The following is a 24531-nucleotide window of genomic DNA, read 5'->3' as shown; positions in this document are numbered from 1 at the left end:
TGTATAAAAATTTCAGATAACCTACTCGATAGTGTCTCAACGATATGCCGTGAACATAATCGCACGGCCAATCGCTTTTTATGTAATACTTAGCGTAATACTTCGCGATGATACTAGCATCTCGACGATATTCCGTGAACATAATCTATGATCAATCATTTTTTATGCATTTTTTATGCATTTAACAACCGTATCACTTGATCTCGATTTCCTCTCCATTCGATGAAAAGCTTTTTGCAGAATAATATATCTAACATAAGAAAATTTAAAAGATCTCTAGTTAACGCTTGTACTCGCGCGCACGCGGATTGACCGATATTTTTAAATTAATTTCTTCTTAATTATTACGAAGATCGCAAAACGCACTTTCCTATTCAGTTTAATTCGTTCTATCTGCACACAAGAGGTGATTATCGGATATCTCTCTGTACATATATACATACGTAGAATATTAAATTATACAAGTATTTTAAAGTAATATAGATTAGTTATTTATTAGACGATTAATCTCTCTATCACGGAATTTATCCTTATTTTATTTACTCGATCCGATTGTTTTACAGCGCGTTCTCAACCGAATTATATTTAGATCGTCGAAAAGTCAAACAATAAAACATCGGACAAAATATATTTAACTCTAAAGTATTTTACGTGCTATGCGTACGTACACATACGCAAAATATTAAATTATATAAGCATTTTAAAATAATCGATTGCGCAAACTGATAATTATTAATTATAATAATTTACGGAATAATCGCAATTCACATGATATTACGCATGATAATATGATAATATGTGGAGCCCTTACTTTCTCGCTCGAGTCTCACTATACAAATGATGACGAGGCTATGGAATGTATCGCGTAGACTATTTTCTATACTCCCACCAGCGCATATATAAAATATTTCGGCAAAGAATTATCAATAACAAAGTATTCGGCCTTCGGTGTTGTCTAGCGCGCTATTTTGTTTTGACATGTTGTTTATCATTCGCGTGCCGAACAGAAAAATAGTGATGCGAGACACTTCGTCGACTTTTCGATGATCGATATACATAATTCGGATCGAGAACGCGCGGTAAAATAATCGAGAATCGTAAGATCGAATAAATAAAGATGGAGATAAACTCTGTGATACATTAATCATCTATAAAATCTAAGAAATAATATATATTATAATATATATTATATGTGTTGTGTGTACTTCTCATTTTATAGAAAAATAATAAATCTGTATAAATAAGTACTATTTTATCTTGTAGATAATCTCAATTTCATGAATATTAATTAATATCACTATTTCAGTCAATTTCTATAACAAAATTATGCTTCAATATTATAGCATAAGAATGTATAACATAAAAATGTAAAATACATATTAATATAAATCATATAGAATTCTCAATTCTTAAATATATCTATCATAAAACATATTTCAAATTTAAATGTTTTAAATATAGGTAAAACTACATAAATCTCTAAATCAGTTTTAGTCTAATAAGCTATTTTGAGAGAAATCCACTTTCCTGTTTCATATTTCCCCGATGTAACGATCTTCTGATTAAATTGTTTAAATACAACGTATACGCCGCCAATTGGCGGGCGTACAAGCATCTAGAAGCTAAAATAATTTCGCATAATGGTAAAAATGCAGTACTGACACGTTCGTTAGCAGAATAAGTGACCCGTAGAACATGCAGCATATCCTGCCGAACGAAAGACGAAACGCCTCTGTTTCGTGTATCCAATATGCAATTAGGTTGATAGAGGTGTAATTGAAGCAAGGGGATATCAAACTCTCTGTCTACATTTATCCAGCTATCTCTCACGTACATTGTTCTGCTCATTAGGCAACTAGATAATTTTTCAAAAATAATTTGATTTCAGAGATTTTATTTTTATTTATACTTCTCAATAGAAAGATACATGCGATTTAATTTTCAAATATAATAACTGTTTAAAAAAATTAATAAAACTGTTGCGAATCAGCCTTGTTAATTAAATCCATTAAGTTAATAGAGAGTTATATTTCTCTCTTTATAATATAAATTTAAAATATAAATTTATTATTATAATATATATATATAAATTATTTCTTTAATATACATCAATCATTGTGAAAACACATTTAAAAAATATCATGATTGTAATTATTTTATTAGTGAAATAAATTTTGAAAAGAAAATTTTGTTTTAATTTACATTTTGAAATACCATCGATATAATCAGTTAGGAAAAGACAGTGTACTGTGACAAATAATAATATTACTTTGAAACGCCATTAAGAAGAGTTTATAGTCGAGAACGAATTAAATGACCCTAAATTATACTCTCTTTAGTTCAACGTATGTTATGCAGCGCGCGTAAATCTCTAAATCTCATCTTTTTTCTTTAGGCAAAGATAATAAATAAATATATATTTATATATATAATATATTTAATAATAATATAGTTTTTCATGGCATTAGTAGAGTATATTGATTTCAGGTGTTGATAAGAATCTGTGCACAACTCTCATGTGAATACGTGCAGAAATTGCTTCACGGATTGCTAGACCTCCCATGCGCGAGCAAATTAAGTGCACACTCTGAACATGTCCTCTCCGCAGTGACGATTGGCGCGTAGTACAGCGTTAGGGTTTCAAACAAGTTTACGGTTTAAGGCCACAGTGGAAGTGTGGTTCAACAATCATGAAGCTGGGAAGAGTCGGGGGAAACATGAGAATATGAGTTCATTGTTGGCTACGTAGACTATATGTTTGTGTATGTGTGTGCGTGTGTAGGGACGTATAAAGGGATTGCACCTTATCCCTTCCAACACCATTGTTAGTATAATGTGCGCCCATTGTTGCATTCGCTTCCTCATAACATTGTGTGTACAGGAATGAAGGATACGTATCGTTCTTTTTATCGCATTCTTTTTGCCTAGTCCACGCCTGGTGCGATACGAACCCACGCGGGGCTGTCCGATATGATACCGAGTACATCCTCTCGATGTCGTCCTCATTTCGATTTCATATACATCTCCGTTCGCTCGTTCGTTCGTTCATTCAAATATACATCCCTCGAATGGAGAGAGAGAGAGAGAGATCGCATTTTTCATCCCAGATCATTATTATTCAAGTTACTTGGCATGTAACATAATCAAACTTTGCTTGCAATTCGGATTCGGTATCGCGCTAGCGTAACTTTAACAGGCGCATTCAATCTATCGAACATACCGAATAACAGTAAAATAAGGGAAGGCGGCTGCAGAAGTCGCGGAGGTTTTGAGAAATTGCGATCTCGTAACGCGCGTCGCGACCCAACTATTATTCATCTTGACGAGTAATTCTTATCTCAATAGCACGAAGCGCTCTTTGCCGAGAAACATGCCGGGCGTTGTCATTTCTCTATAATATTCTCGTTATCCTTACAAAACTTTATAATTGGCTGCACAAAGTATGTTGTAAGAAAATGTATTGTGTTGAATAACATCTGACGTTTTATTAAATGACTCTCTTCCTAAACATCATTACATTACGAAGATATAATATATGTCACAGACTTTGTAAATTTATTCTTTTTCACAAAAAGTCTTTTTATAAAACACTGATTTATATAGAAATTTAGCGCTTTATAATAAAAAAACTGATTATACAATCACCCTGCAACATATATGTATGCCAATTTAATTACTATTTTAATATGACAATCTTGTAGATTGATATTCTCGTAGATTAATATTCTCATGCTCATTATATTTAGCGTAATGATTTGATTCTAATTACACGTTTATTTTGACTTTTATAAAATAAATTTATATTTTAAATTTTTATTAATTTTTTAAAATTAAATTAAAACATTCTAATGCAAAAGAAAAATTAAGGTTTTAATGTTTAATATATATTATGTAAATGTAAAAGATTAAAAATTTTTTACAAAATCTCTTGCAAAGAAATCCGTGCCAAAACTCGTTAAAAATGTTCAAATATGTTTAAATAATGTATATAAAATACATACATTTCTTAAAAGGAATAAAATAAACATATTTTGTGTACGCAATCCGCTTCATTATTTCTGCAGCTTGGATTGTACACATGGCTTATCTAGCAGACTTAGCCTTTTCCATTAAATCGCGGAACGGTATGTCTAGATATAGTAGTCTCGCCACCAGTTTCAAGATCGTGCCGCTTCGCGAACCCGCGATATCAGTTCTATGTGACTAGAATGAAGTTTGCTCGAGGTTTCCAGCAGCGCCCGCGGCCAGTCGTGTTACGAGAAGCTTCCAAGACGGTTCGCGATACATCGGATGCCGTGGCGGTATATATCGACGAATTCACCACGCTCGGAGGGTTCGAAATCGACAAATTTCGCCCACGCCTGCCACCCCGCTTCACCACCACCGTCGCTCTGAGATTCACTTCCGAGAGAGAAGCCCGAGCAGTACCTTTCCAAGAGCGAGTAAATCACAGCCGTACACAAACATGCCGCACATACTTCCAAAGTTAAGCTTACTGAACGGGGCTTCGACCGAGCTAGGGCGAAGGATGATGCCGACGGGTGGAAGCGTCGATACGCGAACGAGAAGACAACGTGAAATTGGAAAATCCATTGTAGCACACCTCCACTTCGTTCGCGCACATATAAACACATGTACACACATATTCGCACATATCACATCTCTATTACATTCCAAGTCACATATCGTACGCTTGGATTTGTCATATAAATACGTATACATATATATAATATATGTAAGCACGTAAATATATACATAATTCATAATTCAATTCTGCAACTTGTCTATATATTTCTCATTTTCGTACCGGAAACGAAGATTTTATTAATGATAGGATAGAATCAGGTCAAACGTAATAATAAGGATAATACTATATGATCCTTGAATTTATAAGATTTTCATATCCAATTTTATTCCTGAAAGCGAATTTATAATTTTGCGATTCATGCAAGAATATGTCCCAATCAAAAATAAATATACGTATTTTATATTCTAATTTTCGTGTTTAATTTATTATTATTAAGTTATTATTATGTCCAAAGATAGCCTAATAAAAGATCATTCGTCTTCATCGCGCGCATTATTTCAAGACACTATTTCGACGGCCAAGTATATCAAGATGATGGAAAGTTTCGAACCAAAAGCCATTAAAAAGTTAGCGAATCTTGATAGGGAATGTTTATATCCATAATCGGTCCATTGCTTCTCCTCTAGTTATGTAAAATTACTTTTATCTAATAAACTTAAGAAGATGGGTACTATATATATTAGTTGTTAACTTTTAACAGCAAAAAATTTATTTGCTTGAACCACATTTCTCGACTGACATATTTATTAGAAAGTTATTTTCTCATACCGCTGTGTTGTGAAAAATCTGCATTATTTTTAGAATATACATATATATATGTATACATGTGTATATTTTAAATATATGTGGATATATAAAAATATATATATATATATTATATAATATATAACGTGACTTATATTCGTAGCTTCTCATGTGCAAACGTAAATAAACGACGTCTCGCCGACTTTACACCTTTTCGTCAGTCGAAAAGTTTTGGCGAAGAAGAAAAGGGCTGACAATGCTTTTGGAAGAATATCGCTCGGGTTTTCTCGTTTATTTCTCCTCGGGACAAATTCAACGGCGCACGAGTGAGATATGCGACGGGTGGCCGTACGCAAAGCAACGCATATCCGCTTTTCCGCACCGCCGATTTATTCGTGTGGCTCAGCGGCAAAGCCACTTCGATCCACCTGACGGTAAAGACCTTGCTCGCCCATTCTCGTATTTGAAGGCGTCTCCACGTCGTTCTGTACTTCGCGGACTTTCTATTCTCGTGCGACAACACGTTACACAACAGAAAGCAGGCGAATACGAGAAATTCATATTTGCATACGTGCCACGGCGAGAAAGAGAAGCAATATTTGTTTGCGATTTATATATGCAGTAGAATATATTTTTGTATAATCTTCAAAATCTTGACAATACTTCCCTAAAGTTTCCGCAAAGCGTAAATGTATGCTGTGCGAAGGAAATTAAAAAAATAAACCGTTTATGAGAAAAAGCTTCACATAAATCGGTTCTCAAAATATCTCTAATTAAAGCAAATTATAAGCTATTGTTTGTATCGTAAAAAATAAATATTATTATGAAATTAAATTTAATAATTCTCTGCTATATATATATGTGTGTGTGTGTGTGTGTGTGTGATGATTGCAACTATCAATTTTCCAAATAGTTTATGTTTATATGGTATTAAATATTAAACTAAAAATTTGAGAATATTCTATGATAAAAAAAACGCGAAATAATTAACTCAAAAATCGAAACACGTCTTACTTGCGAATTTATTTACTTGATATGCATATATGGATAATATATAAATATCGATAGAGAATAGACAAAGTTAATTCGTAATTAAAAGAATAAAGAGTATTATGCAGTACCGTGAGAGAGAGATTGCACTTCGTGCGTGAAAATAAGAGCAGATTCTCTCGTACAATGAAAGATGGAGATAGATAGTTTGCTCATTATTGCCTAGAATTACTGGAACTCATTTTCCTCCAGCAAGACAATAGTGTGATACGAAAACGTAACATAAGAGATTCCGATTTACAATGTAACAGTATGTGTAAGTGTAAGCGATTAAATTACAAATTCTAAGTAATCACTTTTATCATTAGAAGCATCCACATGGCAGGAAGTTGATTGCTGCAGGCAATGCACAAGGCAAATTTCAATTGTACATTGATAACGGGATCGTAACGCTACGGAAGTAAAAAGTATAATACAAAAAAGCAATCGTCAAATTATGCGTTCTCACGATCAACCGAATCAACCAAAAAGAACGTTTTCTTAAAAATGTGCTTGAATGAAATAGGTGTATACTCGCATTCGCTTTGAATTTCTACATTTGAATTTCAGCGCATTTAAAGCGCAAATCGAACTGACTCGAATAACTTTATAGAATATTCACTCTAGAAATACCTTCAAGCTACGCGATCAATCAAGATGTTCCAAAAGATTTTAATTTATCCTGATTTCTGTTTGAATATTTCGCTGATAACCAAATAGGAAACGCGTAATTTATTATATCAGCTTTAGCTCATAAATAGTTATATTACTGGTAGCGAAATTTTAAAAATAGAAATACAGTACTATGTTATCGATCGCAAAGTGTAAATATTTTTGCACTACTTTGCTTCAAATCAATCATTCATGTATAATAAAGTATATTAATTTGAATGATTTAAACGCGCATTGCATAAAACATTCTGCATGCTCTTGACTCAGTTTTGCATTTTTTAATGCATCTGCAGTGATCGAATTAATGCATCAAATTGTATTCAACATTTGCGCACAATTGTCAGAAAAAAACATTTTATCAGACATTGATATGCTCCTAATGTTTCATCTATACAATATCAATTTTTCCTAACTTTTATGCTTTAGTTGACTACGAATAATGTATTTGTTTTAATAACATTCCAGACAACAACAGAAAATTGCTATTTATGTTTTCAGTCATTGCACAAGAATAAGCTAATTGAATTATAATTTAAGAACTCATTTAAGTGTTTAGGCAGAATAATAAAATTTGTTCACAGGGAGGTAAATTCTGTGACGTATCTTTTCAATCTTTTGTCTACTAATCTTGTTTTAAAAATAACTGATAACTATATCATCTATATAACTTAATCTCTTCTAAAGATGACGTAAAAAAGAATGTTGAAGTAAACAAATTGGAAAAAAATAAGAAAGGAGAAAATTCTTGTATACCTGTAAGCGACAGCATATTATAAACCTGTTCTTGTTCAAACAAAAAAGTTATATATAAAATTACAATTTTACTTGCGATATATATCAAAATAGATTAGATTTTTCTGCATATCATATAATTCGCGAGTCCAATAATTATTATATTCATAATTTTTTACTTTTATTTAATAAATAAAAAATACACATAAATATAATTTAAATATGTGCTTTGTTATAAATTCTTTCTCTCTCTCTCTCTTTCTCTCTTTATAATAGTTTATTAAATTTCAAAAATAATATTGAAGAATGTATTCTCAAAGAAAAACCATAAAGAGTTATGATATTAAGATCGACGAAAGTATTAAGTATTACATTTACTTGTTTTGATCAAATTAGAATCAATATTTGTGTTAATAAAAATGTAAGATATTAATCTTTTTTTACTTTTATGCGATTTAAAAACAATTAATTAAAAATGTATGACATCTTTTACATATTAATTTTTTTCAGAAATATCGTTATTTTCTCGAAACAATAGAATATAATTGTTTAACACACACAAATCTTAAAAATAAAATAACTCCATTCTAAAGAATTGTTAAAAATAATTGCAAAATTATAAGAAATTATTTTTAAAATTTACAAAAATAAAATATATAATATGGGTACTGTATATAATGTTAGTCCAAGTATTATTGAGATTATATTTTAATTAATTGCTTGGCCGTTTTAGAGGGTAACAAACAAAACAATTTTTGCAAACATAAGTAACATCCGACTTATATAAGACATATTGCACAATTTCTATTAATACTAAAGTACATAATTTTATTATACAGTTATATTTTTTACATAATTTTTTTCTCTTATGGATGAATTTTTACTCGAATTTTTTCAAAAGAAAAATACTTGAATAAATTTTATGACTTTATATTTTTTATATTAAAGTTTTAATTTGAGATATTTAAATTTACGTCTCTATTAAATAAAATTTATTTAAAATATGATATAAGAAAATATAAGCCTAAAGTAATTTCCCAAGATCATGATAAAGTTTTAAAAAAAAATCAAAAGCAAAAAACTCATCAGAAGTGATGTAACCATCTTCGATGTACGTCAATCGAAGAAATCCAAACGATCAAAAGTCCTTTGGGTATAATAAAACTATATTCGTACATCGGAGAAATATCTAAAGGTGATACACTGTTAGTTACAAAGTTTTTACGAGTATCATAAAATCATATAAAAGTTAGAGTATTTCGATAGTCCTATCATTTTTCACTACTTGACTTGCTTCTTTCCGGTCATGATCGATCGTTGTTAGTTTAAAAAATTCAAAGACTCGTTTAGTTTTTGCGATATTAAACAAATCGAATCAGTGATCCATTGGAAATTAAAGTCGTGCCGGTAGAATGTATTATATAACTGATATACTTATGTCGATCATAACGCTTATATTTTTCGAACTAAAAGAGTTTCCCGTATCATTTGTCGATCGGTAACGGATAGCATATAACAGAATCGTGATGAGCCAGCAATTTATGCGGCTTTGAAGATGAATGCGTAAAGTTTCACATAATGAAATTTTATATTGCCTTAAAGTTTTGCTTCAAGAGAAGAGCATTTAGATGTATGTGTAATGTGCTTTGAGAGATATAATCGAAATTTTTTTATATATCCTTATTATATAACCCAGTATAACCTGCCATTTTATAGACTGATATCTTGATACAAGATAAAATAACTGCATTAAATATTAACAGATTCATTAGTAAGATTCTTGATTCATTGTGTATTCTACGGTTTCGTGAGTAATAAAAAAAATTTTCGCTGAGAGATTGAACTCATATAAATTCTGGAATACGGCGCAGGCATGTTAAATAAGTTCTAAAAAAGGTAGAAAGAGGTGTTCGTGCAACTTTCATTCATCTGATACGCGAGTCGATTGGCGGGAGTTCGCCAAGTAAAAGGTTTTTGCAATGCGTATTTTCAATATCTCTTTTTCCCTCCCTGCCTTTCATGAAACAATAAAAGCTTCTATAGCTGACGTTCTTTCGCAAGGATGGGTTTTTCATTTAGTTGAGTTTCGAAGAAAGAAAAGGATCTCATTTCAGAGCACAGGCTCTTTACGCCTTTGGCTTTTCCGGCCTTATGTCTGTAAGATATCTGGCTATGAATATGCAAAATGTGCAAAAGGCTTCTCAAAAATTCGCACATCAGCGAACGTATATAAGTAATTGTGCAACAATTAAAAGTTTAAGATTATTTCACAAATTCAAGTATATATGTATATGTATATATATATATATACTATATATATATATATATTTATGTATATATATATACACATAAAATATATACACACACACATATATGTATATAGCATATTTAGCATTTGAATTTGATTAAACATTATCATTCGCAAGTTATCATTAAAAATAAAAACGCAATTATACTATAATGTACGCAACAGCGTTTATTTCAAAATACATATATGTATATACACATATAGGTATATACAATATGTATGAAATAAACGAGGTCGCGCAAATTATGTGTAACTGCATTTTTATTTTTAATGATAACTCACAAATAACATCTAACTGCTTATTATGCATAGGCTCTGCACATATTCTTATTATTATGCCTATTATTACATTCATACCTACATATATTTAATATTTTACCTATTGTATATTTTAATTATCAGAATATATGTAAAAAAATTAATATTCTATTAAATATATATAGAAGTCATTTTTATATTTCATATCTAATATTTATGTAATAAGTTAAATTATTTTAAATTACTTTATTAAATAAATACACGTATATTGATTTCGAAAGCTATTATTTCAATATAGTTATGAAATATGCGAAACCGAATATATGTAAGTAACTAACTTCCATATTGATTTCTTCTAACATTACAAAAATCGACTAATGTCATCGATTTCGGAATCAGCTGTTTGCAACAATTTTACATAAATTTTCGAATCAAATACTACTTTGCACAGATATTACGCGATATGTGATAAACATACACTCCGCTCTGCTTATTGAGTTACTGCAGCCCTTATTAGCTGATTAATATGTTCAATCTGTTGCTTGCTTCACATTCAATTATGGAATATTTGGTGCGTGCGGTTTGCCGCGCTTCGCTGTTTGTATTTCTGTTTATCACTACGGCAATTGATAAATTCAGAGACGATTAAAAAAAATAACAAAGAATGCTTTCAAATCTGCTTGAATGTGAATTCGTGAGCTTTATTATTCCCGCAATAATTTAAGACTAATCTGATATATTCGTGGAGTTTATATGCCATTGTCTCGGTGCTGCCGTTATTTATGGGAAGGTTTCGTCTTCCAAAAACGGAAGGCCCGTGAGTCGCGATGCGAATAACAATCGCGCGCTCCTAGCGAGGAGCAGTAATTAAGGATTAGCGAGGTGATTAGTGAACGCCTGGTATTTAAATCTCGATGCAGCGATCTGCGAGCGCGCCGTTGCATCCGCGCGCGTTGAGACCAAACAACTGATTATACGTAGCCCAACGGTGAAACTTCGCAGAGCAGACGTTCCAATTACCGCTTCTAATTACGCATCGCTCTTCTAATACGTCGGCCGAGTTCAAAACTGTGCGGTGATTAGTGATAAAGAGGCGCGCGTCTCTGTAAGTGAAAAACTTTCGCTTTACTGAGACGGAGATGTTCTGTCAGAGGAAATAGGAACGTGCCTACTAATGATGCCAATTATATTACGGTTATTAAAAGCAAATGCACATACGAGAAGGAGCGACACAGAAAATTGCTTTCCCTATTTTTCGCCATCGTAATGACGATATTAATTTTTTTCCCATATGACACATTAATCTCATGCTTATTAGAGCAATCAATACATATGCATTTGCAACCGTTATGTTTGACATCAAGGAAGTTGTTCGGGTACTGTTATTAAAATGCATTTTACGATCGAAACGCGTCACCATGATCTTTTCTCTCCCCTCTGCCCCCTCTCCCACCCAACACCCAATTTCCCGATTAATTACTTTTCGTATTAATTATCGTTTAATTACTTTATTAGCACAATGAGTACCGGCAGATCAAGTCATAAATAATTAATTAGAAGAGGATCCACCAAAAAACTGTTAATTAATGACTAAACTTTCGCGTTAGTCCGCTATTGCGAGTCTACGGCACGCTCGCTGGTAGCTGATCTCGCAAACTTGCGCGCGCCGTGTGAAATATATAATCTCCTGGGGTTAGATTTTTCTTCATTTAAGCCAGAACAATAACGAAGATCTTTCGCAACGTCGCCGATAAGAGTTGGAAATTTCAATATAACTATAACAATGTAACACGCTTTTGTGCAAACATTTCTGTATTTCTATAATGCTTTTCGGTCATAGTATTGATATCTCCCTAATATTTTTGATATTTTGTACCGCTAAATGCCTGCAGCACCTATCCCGTATGCATGTATTAATTAAGTTATAACGGACCAGTATAATAAATCGTATAGATCGTCTTACATATAATATACTCTGGAGTAAAATTGTTTTTTAAGCTACATATGTATATGAATAAATCCTTCATTAGTCTTGCAAATCTTTATTTTAGGATCAATTAAAGATTTGGATCTTTTAATTAAAAATTTTATGTTAATCCTTGATAAAAACTTTGTTATAATAACGACTTATTTAAGGCGCAGTGATCTTTCAAACTCTCGATGAATAATGCATGACAGGAGGGCACGTAAAGTGCACTGAAATAGTAATAAGTTCCAAACTCGATCTAAGCAAGTACGCAATGGATGCTTAAAAGTCGACGGTCGTGATGTTATTTTTTGCAATCTTTACCGGCGTTTTCTGGCAAAATGCCCTTTTACCCGTTTGCCAGTTGTAATCTTCGAAGTGAACAATGTTGACGGTGGCGGGATTACGCGGAAAGTTTAAGCACTTGTTCATTTAAATTATTATAAGATAAGCATCACGCATAACTTGCTTTTTCTTGTTAGAAAAAAGGTAGAAAGAGCTTTTTGTGCGTCCAACGAAAATATTTTACTTCTGGAATACATAATTGATTCCACATAATTGTTCAAAACCATTATTATCTTATTTAATTCGCAGTTTTCAAGACAAAATGCAGTTTTTCGATATAATTAAATGTATTCTATATAACAAATATAATCTTTTAATATATTTCAAGCATGTAATTAACGATATAAAGAAACCATAAATATAATTATGATAATTGTTATCTCATTTTATTATTATACAAAATGAGTAATTGTTAATTAATGAATAATTATAAATTGTTAATTAATTAACAATATGTTTCCCGCTTTCTTAGATCCCCCCGATTTTATATTTAATGCCTTTTTCTACTTTTTTATTTAATATACAATATATTCTCTTCATCTCTACAACTATATTAGCAATCATATTAAATATCAGTAAAATAATTGCACAATATATTATATTATTAGTATATATAGAATTTTTAGTTATATAATAAGAAAAACTACAGAAAAATAATTATTTATTTTATAATTATTATTTTTAGAGTTATTATTTTAATAGTTATTATTTTAAAATAATTATTCAAATATATATATATCTGCGCGATTTCTAATATTTAAATAATTAATTGAACCAATCGCAATCTATTTCCTCCTGTTTCTAGGCGTTCGAGGACTAAGCAATGTGTCGATTGACATTCCATTGGCAGTGGCATCTGGTACAACAGTCAACATGTCTTGCAAATACGATCTACAATCGGAAACCCTTTACACTGTCAAATGGTACAAAGGTTCAGAATTTTTTCGATATGTCCCTAAAGAAATGCCACCGATCGCAGTATTTGGAGAGCTCGGAATAAAAGTCTTGGTAAGTAATATATTAAATGGAAAATTTCAATAGACATATTAGATTTGTAGGTATTTATACTGCACCATTTTATTTAGAAAATAGGTTAATTTTTCAGATAAATATTAAATTTATTGATATTTAATTAATAATATTCCAATCAACTTAAATTTCAAAAATTTTTCAAGCACTTTGTGTCTGTTATAAAGTTTTTATAAATTATTAACAAGTATATATAATAATTATATATACGATAAATAAAATTCTTTTTAATTGATTTAAAAATTAATAGTTTTTATCTATGTAATATATGTATATATTCAATATATTCCTTTCTTCCCACGCTTATTCATGATAAAGTTGATAAAAATGTAGAATTCTATTTATCTGTAAATTATCTCTAATTAGAATCGTGCTTCTAATTTCACTAGTTTGGTACACGCAATAGAGTTATTTCAGCCGCAAACTCCGTTATAATGTCGTACCTATTAAAAGTTGACTTCTACTTTTTAGCAAATCAAGTTTTATATTCACACTTAACATGCAAATATTAAAGTCATGAAGATCATATTTAAGATTATAGACCGTTTTCAACATTTGTCAGAAATTTACTTTTCATTGTGTATTCTTTGCGCAAACTCTATTTCACTATTTTATTTTTATTTATTTTATATTTTTATTATTTAGTTATATTTTATTATTTTAAAATTAATAATAATTATCATAATATTCTTTTAAATTAGATAAGAAATATTTTATTTGTGGAAAAATTTATTTTTAATTATTTATTAATTTAAAAGAAAGATATGTGTGTGTAATATTTTTACATTTTTATTGAAGGAAAATCGATTCCAAATTAATTTTAAAAATACACCTGTAAAATTTGCAATTTAATATCAGAGATATCTTATGTGACATATAATTGTAACATTCATAATTTTATTCTTATTATCTCGCGTCATGTTTTCAACTTAAAAATGTTATTTCAACATATTTTAAACGGTAAAACAACAATTTCTTTGCCCTCAATATCGGTGAAACGAAATGGCATTCACGTCATAACATGCGCAAAACGCATGGCAGATTGCATTCTGTATATGCAGACGAATATTTGCAGCACATATCTGGCATGCATGAAGAAGAAATAGTCATTGCATGGCGGAAATTTGAAAGTTGTACAAATATATAAACCCACAATTAAAAAAAAAAGAACATATATTGTACAAATATATTCAACTATCGAAATTTTGTTCTCGTTATATATTTTTTGCCCAGTCACGCACAAACAAATACAAACAGCTGATTTGTTTATTTAATAGAACATTATAATTTATCATAACTAATTATTTAAACATTATAATGTGCTTAGAAAGCTTTCAGGATATAGCAAACAATATCTTTATATAATAAAATTATTAATTATTTTATATAATAAAAATATTAATAATAAAAAAAGAATAAGTTCTCAGTATATAGAATATTTGGCGAATCGCCATTCGTTTTCCCTTTCTAACATGCTTTAATGTGTGTTTCGCTGTTCAATATTTGAAATCCGTTAACGCGACGATTTATTCCGGAAGAAAGCGCACTGCACCCTTTTTTCGTATACCTTTCCTATCGCAACAAGCAAATATAGAATACATTTATTTGGTGTACGTGCTGCGAGCAAATATACTTCCGAAGCTCACATTTTACGTTCGAAACAGAAAAACTGTATTTTTTAAATAAAAACATTTATATGTGATATTTCGTTCCGGCTTGTATCGTTGTAATTCGTGACAGAAATTAATTTAACAAAATAGGCACAGAAAATGTATTATAGTATCATTGTATCAAAGAAGCATGCCGTGTAGCACCAGTTAAATTAAATTATTATATACTTGAAATAACAATTCATGTAACGTCATTGCTCATTCAGCGACAGAAATTATGACCGACGTTTATTTTATGCTTAATAAATACGCGGGGCATGTTAGCGCGTACATTTGCGCATAATATATTTATATAATATAATCACGTGCGTTGTGTTACAAATACAGCAACATCGCAGCAGTAAATGTATACTCTGTGCGGATGATAGTTCTAATATTTAACAAAAAGCGCCTATAAATTACGAGGTAAAGATTCCGATGGTGATTTTAATCTTAAGTTTTATCGCGATCACTGCGCGAGAGATTTTCTGTCAAGATTTCTTTCATTACGTAGTAATTTAATCGTTCAAACTAAAGCTTATCGCTTTCCCACATGTTTCAATTTGTTATTAGAAACGAGAATTATGTTGTATGTATGTACATACAAATGGAAATAATATATTAACATTTTGTCTTGCTATCTATAGCAAGGTATAAAATGTCAATCAACCATTATCATTGCATTCTGGACGTAACAATATCGTATACACGGATGCATACAAAACTCGCGTGATAAATCAAACATGATAAATTTCAATATTATTTTGAAAACGGGTCAGTTACGTGCTCTGGTTTCTGAATGCTCCCTTTACCTCGCTTATTAATGCAAAAGATATTATTTCTGCTAACCAACACTGTTTGCTACAGCAAAAGCTTAGTAATCTGCTTTTCATCACCGCGCATTTGTATAAAAAAGTTATATAAAAGTCCACTTTCGTAATTCTAAATGGTATTCAATCATTTATATATTAATAATAATAATAACATTAGTTTACATATGGATATATAAATCTTGTATAAACTAGCTGTTAAAAATTTATTTTAATGAGATTATTTTAGGAAAGAAATCTTTTTATGTCTCTACTTTAATGCGACATTTCAAAGACAACTTTGAATTTATCACGCCATCGGCACTTCGTCCACGGTCGATTACGAGCTATTATCTCAACGGAGAAAGAAACGAGAACAGAGGAATTCAATTTGCGCGCTATGTGATATTTCTAACTACTCACATATTTGTATGTATGTGTCGTAAGTCGTAAGCCAAAAAAATGTAATTGCAAAATTAATGTTTGCGAGACAACTTAAAAAAGCTGTTAAAAAGAGAGCTTTATCCAAGCTGAACTAAAGCAGAATTAACAGCTTTATTCAATCCGAATTAAAGCAGAAGTAAAGCATTTACACAATCTCTCGAAACATTCCAGTTTTAAAACATGTAAATTTTTGTTGTTTTGACATAAAGAACAGTCAAAAATAATTACGCAGCTTTTAGTAATTTGTTAATTTATGAAAGTTAATAATATATCTTTCATAATATTATACAATAATTTTTTAATTAGTTTGATTACAACATTTTAATTAAAGACAATTTTATTATATTTTTAAAACACATTTTTAATGCACAATTAAATGATGCGATCGATTATAAAGATTTTGCTGTCCTTTAATAAAACTAAATTTAAATTTATTAGAAAAATGTAGAGTGCAAGTAGAGAGAGACTTTTATTACACAATAATCGAGCTACACACAAGGCATGCATGCATGTAGCCGTCACGGATAAAAGTAACGATCGAAAAATCAATGTTCTTTGGACCTTGAAAAAGAGGAGAAAAAATCAACTAAATTCTTTATGCGATTTCCGCGATAACCGGCGCGAGTTCGGTCAAACGAAGCGTTTTCATGCACGCAATGGTTTTCCAATTAGATTTTACCGGCGGAAAGTACGGACAACACTTGGGCTAATAAATCGCGACGCACCTCCCGCAGGGGAGAGAAATATAGGCGAGAATTGTGGCTGTGCGACCGCGGATGCGAGAGGATTGTGAATATAAAGCAAAGGGGAAGTGCGGCAAGAGAACATAGAGATAGGCACCGAGAATACCGTTTCGTATTTCGCGAGAGGCTAACAATATTAATATTCGCCGAGCGAGTTCGATAAATTTATGCGTGAGCGTATCAGGCCGAGCATTGTTGAATCGCTATATTATGTAATCCGGGCGTAGAGTAAAACGATACCGCCGTTGTTGCCTTTATACGCATGAGTGTGCCAGTTGATCTTCGATCGGAATATGTCCGGTTGTTATTTTGATATTCGAGATAAATCGCGCGGTGAGAATGCAAAGAGATAGATTATTTCACTAGGTGATAACTATTGTGTATGGGTGTGAGTCTTGAACGAATATAATAAAATAAAAACATTATAATTAACTAATCTTTTACCTCTCGATTTTTTGCAATATCATTTAAATGAAAATCAATATAATCGATCCATATATAAAAAATAAAAGATATAATTCATTACTCACCGATACGATGCGCAGCAGGAGAATTGTAACACCAACACGATGATCTGTAAAATATAAATATATAATTTAAATTAAAATAGCATCCAAAATAATTAATATTTTTAAAAATTATTTATATGTATATTTCAAAAAAATAATTGCAAAATGAAATTTGTATTGTAAATTTTTATCTTTTAAATAGATATTTAATAAAATAATTATGCAATTTCTGAAAATTTTTTGTCACAAACTTAATATGTCATCACTTTGTCATAATCTTTTATAAAAATTAATACAAATTCTAATTTTAAAATATATCATTCAAATGCCTGTTTATTGAATATGCGGTATAAATCTGGCGCGTACAAGTAATCAATAATAAATAAACAATAAATTACCTCACGAAATTTGTATTATAAATTTTTATCTTTTAAACAGATATTTAATAAAATAATTATGCGATTTCAGAAACTTTTTTGTCACAAGCTTAATGTCATCATTTTGTCATAAACACTTATAAAAATTAATATAAATTAAATTACAATTTTAAAGTATATATCATTCAAATGCCTGTTTAGTGAATATGGTATAAATACGGTATAAATCTCGCGCGTACAAGTAATCAATAATAAATAAACAATAAATTACCTCGCGATTGTTCCGCTGTCGCCCGATGCCTCCCTGGCCTCCTCCTCCTCACTCCACTGTTGTTGCTGCTCCTTTGTGGCACTCGCATAACAGTCTCCCGCGAAAATAAGGTTAATCACGGTCGCGCGCGCGCTAATTACCAAAACACGACGATCGCGCGCCACTTTGCACGGCACTCCCGACATTAACCGCATACACACCTATACGCGCGCACATACATCGAGACACACGCAACACGTACTTTATCATATACGGAAGAATAACGTGAAAAAATACGCCAAGTTATGATTCTACCCGCGACTTTTACAGCCCCGTGGACGAATCTAGCGAACCTAGAGAGAAAATCGCACGGGAAAACTTTACGCACCATTTGTCGCGCACGACGCTGCTGCTCCTATCTATACTCCTATCTACACTTTCCCGTGCTTTTAGCAATCTCTATCGTTTCGTGTATTTTTCGCGCTTCGAATAACAAATAGTATACGCACTCACGTTTTCAGGCGATCTCGTGTTATAATCTGAAAGAATAAATATACATACACGAGTTAAAAATCAATATATACGCGGAATGTAACTCTGAATATATATGATCGCGTCTCTTTGACGATTGCTAGCACGCGATGTATTTCGACAGAATTTTGCGAAACACGTGTTTTAATGAATCAGCAATATATGACGAATCGAAATTATGCTATGCGATAACAGATATCGAAAGAGGAAGTTTGTTTTAACGTTATACTTACTAATTAAATGTGTCGCCACGTCGAATTTGACTCGGAGTCGAACTGTTGCGTGTCCGTGGCGTTCCGTTAATGACGGCAACTTCACTTCGATACATTATTGTTACTACACGAGTCAGGTTAATAACCGACGCGATTATCTGAAAACACACAAATATACAATTTAATACGTAATATGTTTCGAATTCAGCGAGCATATTAATAAACTTTTTTTTTAATAAATTGTTTAATCCGGCTTAATATTCATACATATATTTTCTCTATATACAATATCTCTCTCTTTAATTCTTTCTCTCTCTCTCTCTCTCTCTCTCTCTCTCTCTCTCTCTCTCTCTCTCTCTCTCTCTCTCTCTCTCTCTCTCTCTCTCTCTCTCTCTCTCTCTCTCTCTCTCTCTCTCTCTCACTCTATATATTCTCAGTTCGTTTAATCTAACCTAATATAATTACGTGCGTGAAACGAAGTTATATTCTTTGATAATAAAACCTTAAAATTGCAACGCATGCATTAAAATTCAATATTTAAATCTTTAACAGAACATGCGAACAAAAAATAGAACTTTCTAAAAGAATCTTTCGAACAAAATACCTGCACTTCCATTAGACTCGCATGTCTCCATGAACTGCGTTCGTTTTGATGCTATCAGTGCTGAAAGTATCGCTCTATCTTTGATATTGTATGTGAAATGAAAACAGAATGATGCTTACAACGCTGAAAGCGTCAAAATATAGTCTATAGCCCTAGACAGAATATAGTCTTAACCCACAAATCCATCACGTTGCACGTCTCGTCTCTGACTGATGCAACACTGCAACACTAACCTGACAACCTGACTAACCGCAAGACTCTGCGCAACGGTATGGTGTCGCCATCTGACGGCGAAACCTAACTTCACAGCCAAGAACGAGAAGACGAAGCACCTCGCCTGACCCAACGTCTCTCTCTTTCTACCCTTTCCGTTAGATAGTGCGTCCCATGCGTCCACTACGCTGCACGTCTCGCCCAAGACTGATCCCCACCACCGACCACAAGACTGCGCAGCGGTGTCGCCAACTGACGGCGAAACCTAACTTCACAGCCAAGAATAAACCAGACCCGACGAAATCATCTCTCTCTTTCTGTCCTGTGCATCAGATTAGCGTACTCCATACGTTCATCACCCTGCGCGTCTCGCGCGCGACTGATTCTCGTGCGAGATATTTCGAGATTGCAGTCTCGTGCGAGCCGTGTAACGTGGTGGACGTATGGAGATGCGTAAGGGTCAGAGCAGAATGACTGATTTATACTTTTAAGACAAATATTTTATGTTTTAAATCTTTGTCTTTAGTAACACACAATACTGTTTTTGTCTCAAATCTTAAACGTGTGTACGAAGTGTTATATAACACTTCGTACACACGTTTAAGATTTGAGACAAAAAACAGTATTGTGCGTTACTAAAGACAAAGATTTAAAACATATAACATTGTCTTTAAATTATAAAGCAATCATTCTGCTCAGATCCTATGTCTAATGAAAGCATAGATATTTTAATCAAAAGATTCTTGTAGCAAATTCTATTTTTTTGTTCGCATTTTCTATTAAAGATGTAAACATTAAATTTTTATGCAACACATAATTAATTAATATATTTTTATGCGTGCATTGCAAATTGCAATAATAATTTTTATGCATGCGTTGCAATTTTTAAGATTTTATCAAAGAATAATATAACTTTGTTTCGTGCGCGTAATTATATTCGGTTAAATTAAATGAAATGAGAAAAAAAAATATATGTGTGTATGTATTTTTACGAAAAATTCACAAAGATAATATAAAGATAATACAAAGATATATGAAAGATAGTAAGAAATATCTATCATACTAAAAATACATGCTGAAAATATAATATTTTACTATTGTAAGTTGTAAAGAAAGTATTTAAGATCTGCAAAATTTTCTTTCTGTTATTTTCTTTCTTATTTTAATATCACAGTGCTTGAATATTGCTTTATGTTGATTGATTATGTAAAGCTGAAGAGAAACTCGCTCATTCGAGAAATGATAAAAATGATTTTCTTAATAAGAAAGTGAAAATTTTTTATGATGCTGAAAATATTCTATATGTTCCTCACGCACGCGTACATTTCAAAATAATTTTTAATAAACATTGTGATACATCACACATAGCTTTTTCATCTAAATTATTTAAATTAATTTGTGTATAAGAAAATTTATCTAAAATTTATTTAAATTATTATTAAATCCATTTTCCAACTAACAGCATAATATTATAATTAAATTACAATAATATCATTGATATTTTCTGTGCTCTCTCTTTTAATACAATACACGATCCTCAATAGTTTTAAAAATATGATACATCATGATTTGGAAATTAGTCGTATCCTCTTTAGCAATGATTTTCGCTTATGCATAATATGGTATATGAGCGTGTCGGTGTCACAAACACGAAGCAAACCACAGCAAAATTAATTGTGTGATTTATATGCTGCCACCGGCAACATACAATTAATCCCTGTTGCGAGATATTGTTTGTCGCGGACGAGCAAATGCGCGAGGACGAGTAAGTGCGATCGATTTGCAATAAATGGCATTCGCCGGTTCTGTACACTCGGTCAATTTTGCGGTCGATGCTAAATTAACTCAAAATTCAGTAGGCATCCACCGGTAGTACCATTGACGATCATTTACAGCGGAATAAAATATGTAATTCATCTGCTCTCGCTCTTTTTTTTATGCTGTCTCGCATGAAAGTACTCTGAAAAAAAAGAGAGTTATTAATCTTGATCTTTTTAACAACATACATGTATATATAATAATAGTTTTACCACGACGAAATATTATCACAAAGAACGTCATTTTTGTAAGTGCGATATCGGTGTAACGATGAAATATTGCGAACAATATTATGGGAATGACTTGTGTGATTATGTAATTTATCTTCCTAGAGTTACATATTGTAGAGAAAGTAGAAAACATAATATAACACAATTTTAAATTTTTTAAAGATTTTAAAAGCTTTAAAAGAGATTACCGACATTTATCCTTAAACACAATTATAGAAAAATGTATAGATTTATGTAAATTTATTTATGTAAACTTATATAAAAATATGTATATAATAATTTTTTATAAATATAATTATTACAAAATTATTTTATACTTTTATTCATGTATTATATTGGCTATATTTGAAATAAAACAATGAATATATAAGTACTATAATGATAATATTAAATGGTAATAATAGTAATAAATAAAACATTTTCTCAATTAAGAGAATTAAAGTAAATTAAGTAATCATTTGTTGTTTTGATTTAATATAATTTTAAAGTATTATATAAAACATACATATTTATGATAATATTATGCATATAATACAACCTTAATAACATAAGCTTTATAATTGCAGGATTTTGTCGATTTTTGCATATTTAACGATATTATTGTCGCGGGATATACATATTTCATAATTTATGAATATATTCTTGTCATCACATATGTGTGTATGTGTGTGTGTGTGTATGGAGTAAAAATATACTGTAATATATGTAAATTACATTTTAGATAAATCAAAGTGACGCGCATCAAGTGGTCTTGAAGGATGTACAACCCAATCATACTGGAAAATATCGTTGCGAAGTCTCTGGAGATTCCCCTTCATTTAATACTGTAATGGTTTATGGTTACATGCACGTAGCAAGTGAGTATACTGAGAAAAATATATTTTGTATTTAAATAAAAATAACATAATATGCGACATCCAGTGTATATATTTGGCTGATGAGTATAAACATAAATTCCTATGAATTTCAACATAAATAAATGATTAGAAGGGTAAAAACTTAAAGTAAGGCTTATACTTATAAATATAATATAATAATATATTGTAGAATAATGGTTTTCTTTTCGATATATTGCAAAATAATCAATCAAATTTAATTGATTAATTCTAATGAAATAAAGCTTTTAACAAAATAATATTGCAGCACTGGTAGAAAATATATCAGGAAAATTTAAAGAAATCTAAAGCAGTTTTATAGTACTTATAACAATTTGTAATAAAAAAAAATAGCTGAAAAAAAACTTTAAACAAAATTTTGTTAAAAAGTCGCGAGTAAAAATGTAATTTAAAATAGATTTTTAATTTTTTTCTTTTGCGTTTTCACATACACACATACACACATGATCCACAACAAGTGAATGAATACATCTCTTGATATCGAATTTTCATTTCGCGTCGCACAACATAAACAAATAAAATTCGAATGTACTCTTCTCATACCGTATATCGCCTGTATATACTTTTTGTAATATTTTTGCGACGAGCTTTTCGCAATTTTGTAGCTCGTTTATATAGACAATTATAATCGTTACTTCAAAAAGACACAATAGCAAATAACACAAAAATATTTTTATTTAAAATTTTTTGCAATGACATTTACTTATCGAGTCAATTATTGGTTCCATTAGCTTTATGCTTTATAAAAAATATATGATAATATTAAATCACAATATTTTATTAATAAAAATATATATAATAGTAATTTATATATAATAATAGTAATTTATAATAACATCTATAATCCAATAATGTGTTTTTAATAGCTTTATGGATCTTTAAAAATTTGAATTTTATAAGTCTTATACAATAATGAGAGAGAGAGAGAGAGAGAGAGAGAGAGAGAGAGAGAGAGAGAGAGAGAGAGAGAGAGATTGGGATAAATTTCAAATTTTATCACTTATTACATCATTTATAAATTTTAAAAAAAATATAGCATTCGAAAAACAGCTTTATAAAATTATGAATAAAAGATATAGTTTATATGTCTATTTTCTCATCTATATATACTGATTCTCTGTCACAGAGGAACTACAACATTACAGATAGCTTTTTAGCAGCTTCTTACAAGACGACAAAAAGCTGGCGTCATTAGTCTTGATAACAGCACGCAATAAACCTGTCTGCAAGACAGAATTTTTCGATTGGCGATGCTTATTGAATTCTGCGCCCATCTTATCTTCTGATACGTTCGAGCTGAAAAAGCGTGACAGCCGCCACTAATTGCGCCATTTAACGCCATCAAAGCGTTAAATGGATATCGTTAATTTATAACTACTATTCTATCGGCTATAAATGTTGTTTCGGCAGGCGAGCACGATCGTTTCGTATAATTCCCATTTGTAACGCGGATAATTGCTGCGACCAATCTGCTGCGAAACAGGGCTTTTTGCGGCGTCCTTCATGTATAAGTGACACCTATTCCACACGAGCTGTGTTGGGGGATGCATTGTTAAAATTCAATAAAAACATTTT

The 24531-nt window shown here is 31.1% G+C and overlaps 1 protein-coding gene across 2 annotated transcripts in view; it reads left to right on the top strand.

The window, feature by feature from the left end:
- LOC145933539 (uncharacterized) overlaps positions 1-24531 on the top strand; it is a 60920-nt gene that overhangs the window by 30757 nt on the left and 5632 nt on the right. For both annotated transcript variants that reach the window (XM_083033339.1, XM_083033340.1), the window contains exons 2-3: positions 13448-13650; positions 22782-22917. In XM_083033339.1, the coding sequence (XP_082889465.1) occupies positions 13448-13650; positions 22782-22917 (339 nt within the window). The remainder of the gene's footprint in view (positions 1-13447; positions 13651-22781; positions 22918-24531) is intronic.

Source organism: Prenolepis imparis, unplaced genomic scaffold (assembly GCF_030444845.1).
Source record: "Prenolepis imparis isolate NDT839.2.m4 unplaced genomic scaffold, iyPreImpa1.0 SCAF_3, whole genome shotgun sequence".
NCBI classification, from domain to species: Eukaryota; Metazoa; Arthropoda; class Insecta; order Hymenoptera; family Formicidae; genus Prenolepis; species Prenolepis imparis.
The sequence above is the reverse complement of the archived record's forward strand: the minus strand, read 5'-3'. Positions and strand labels throughout refer to the sequence as shown.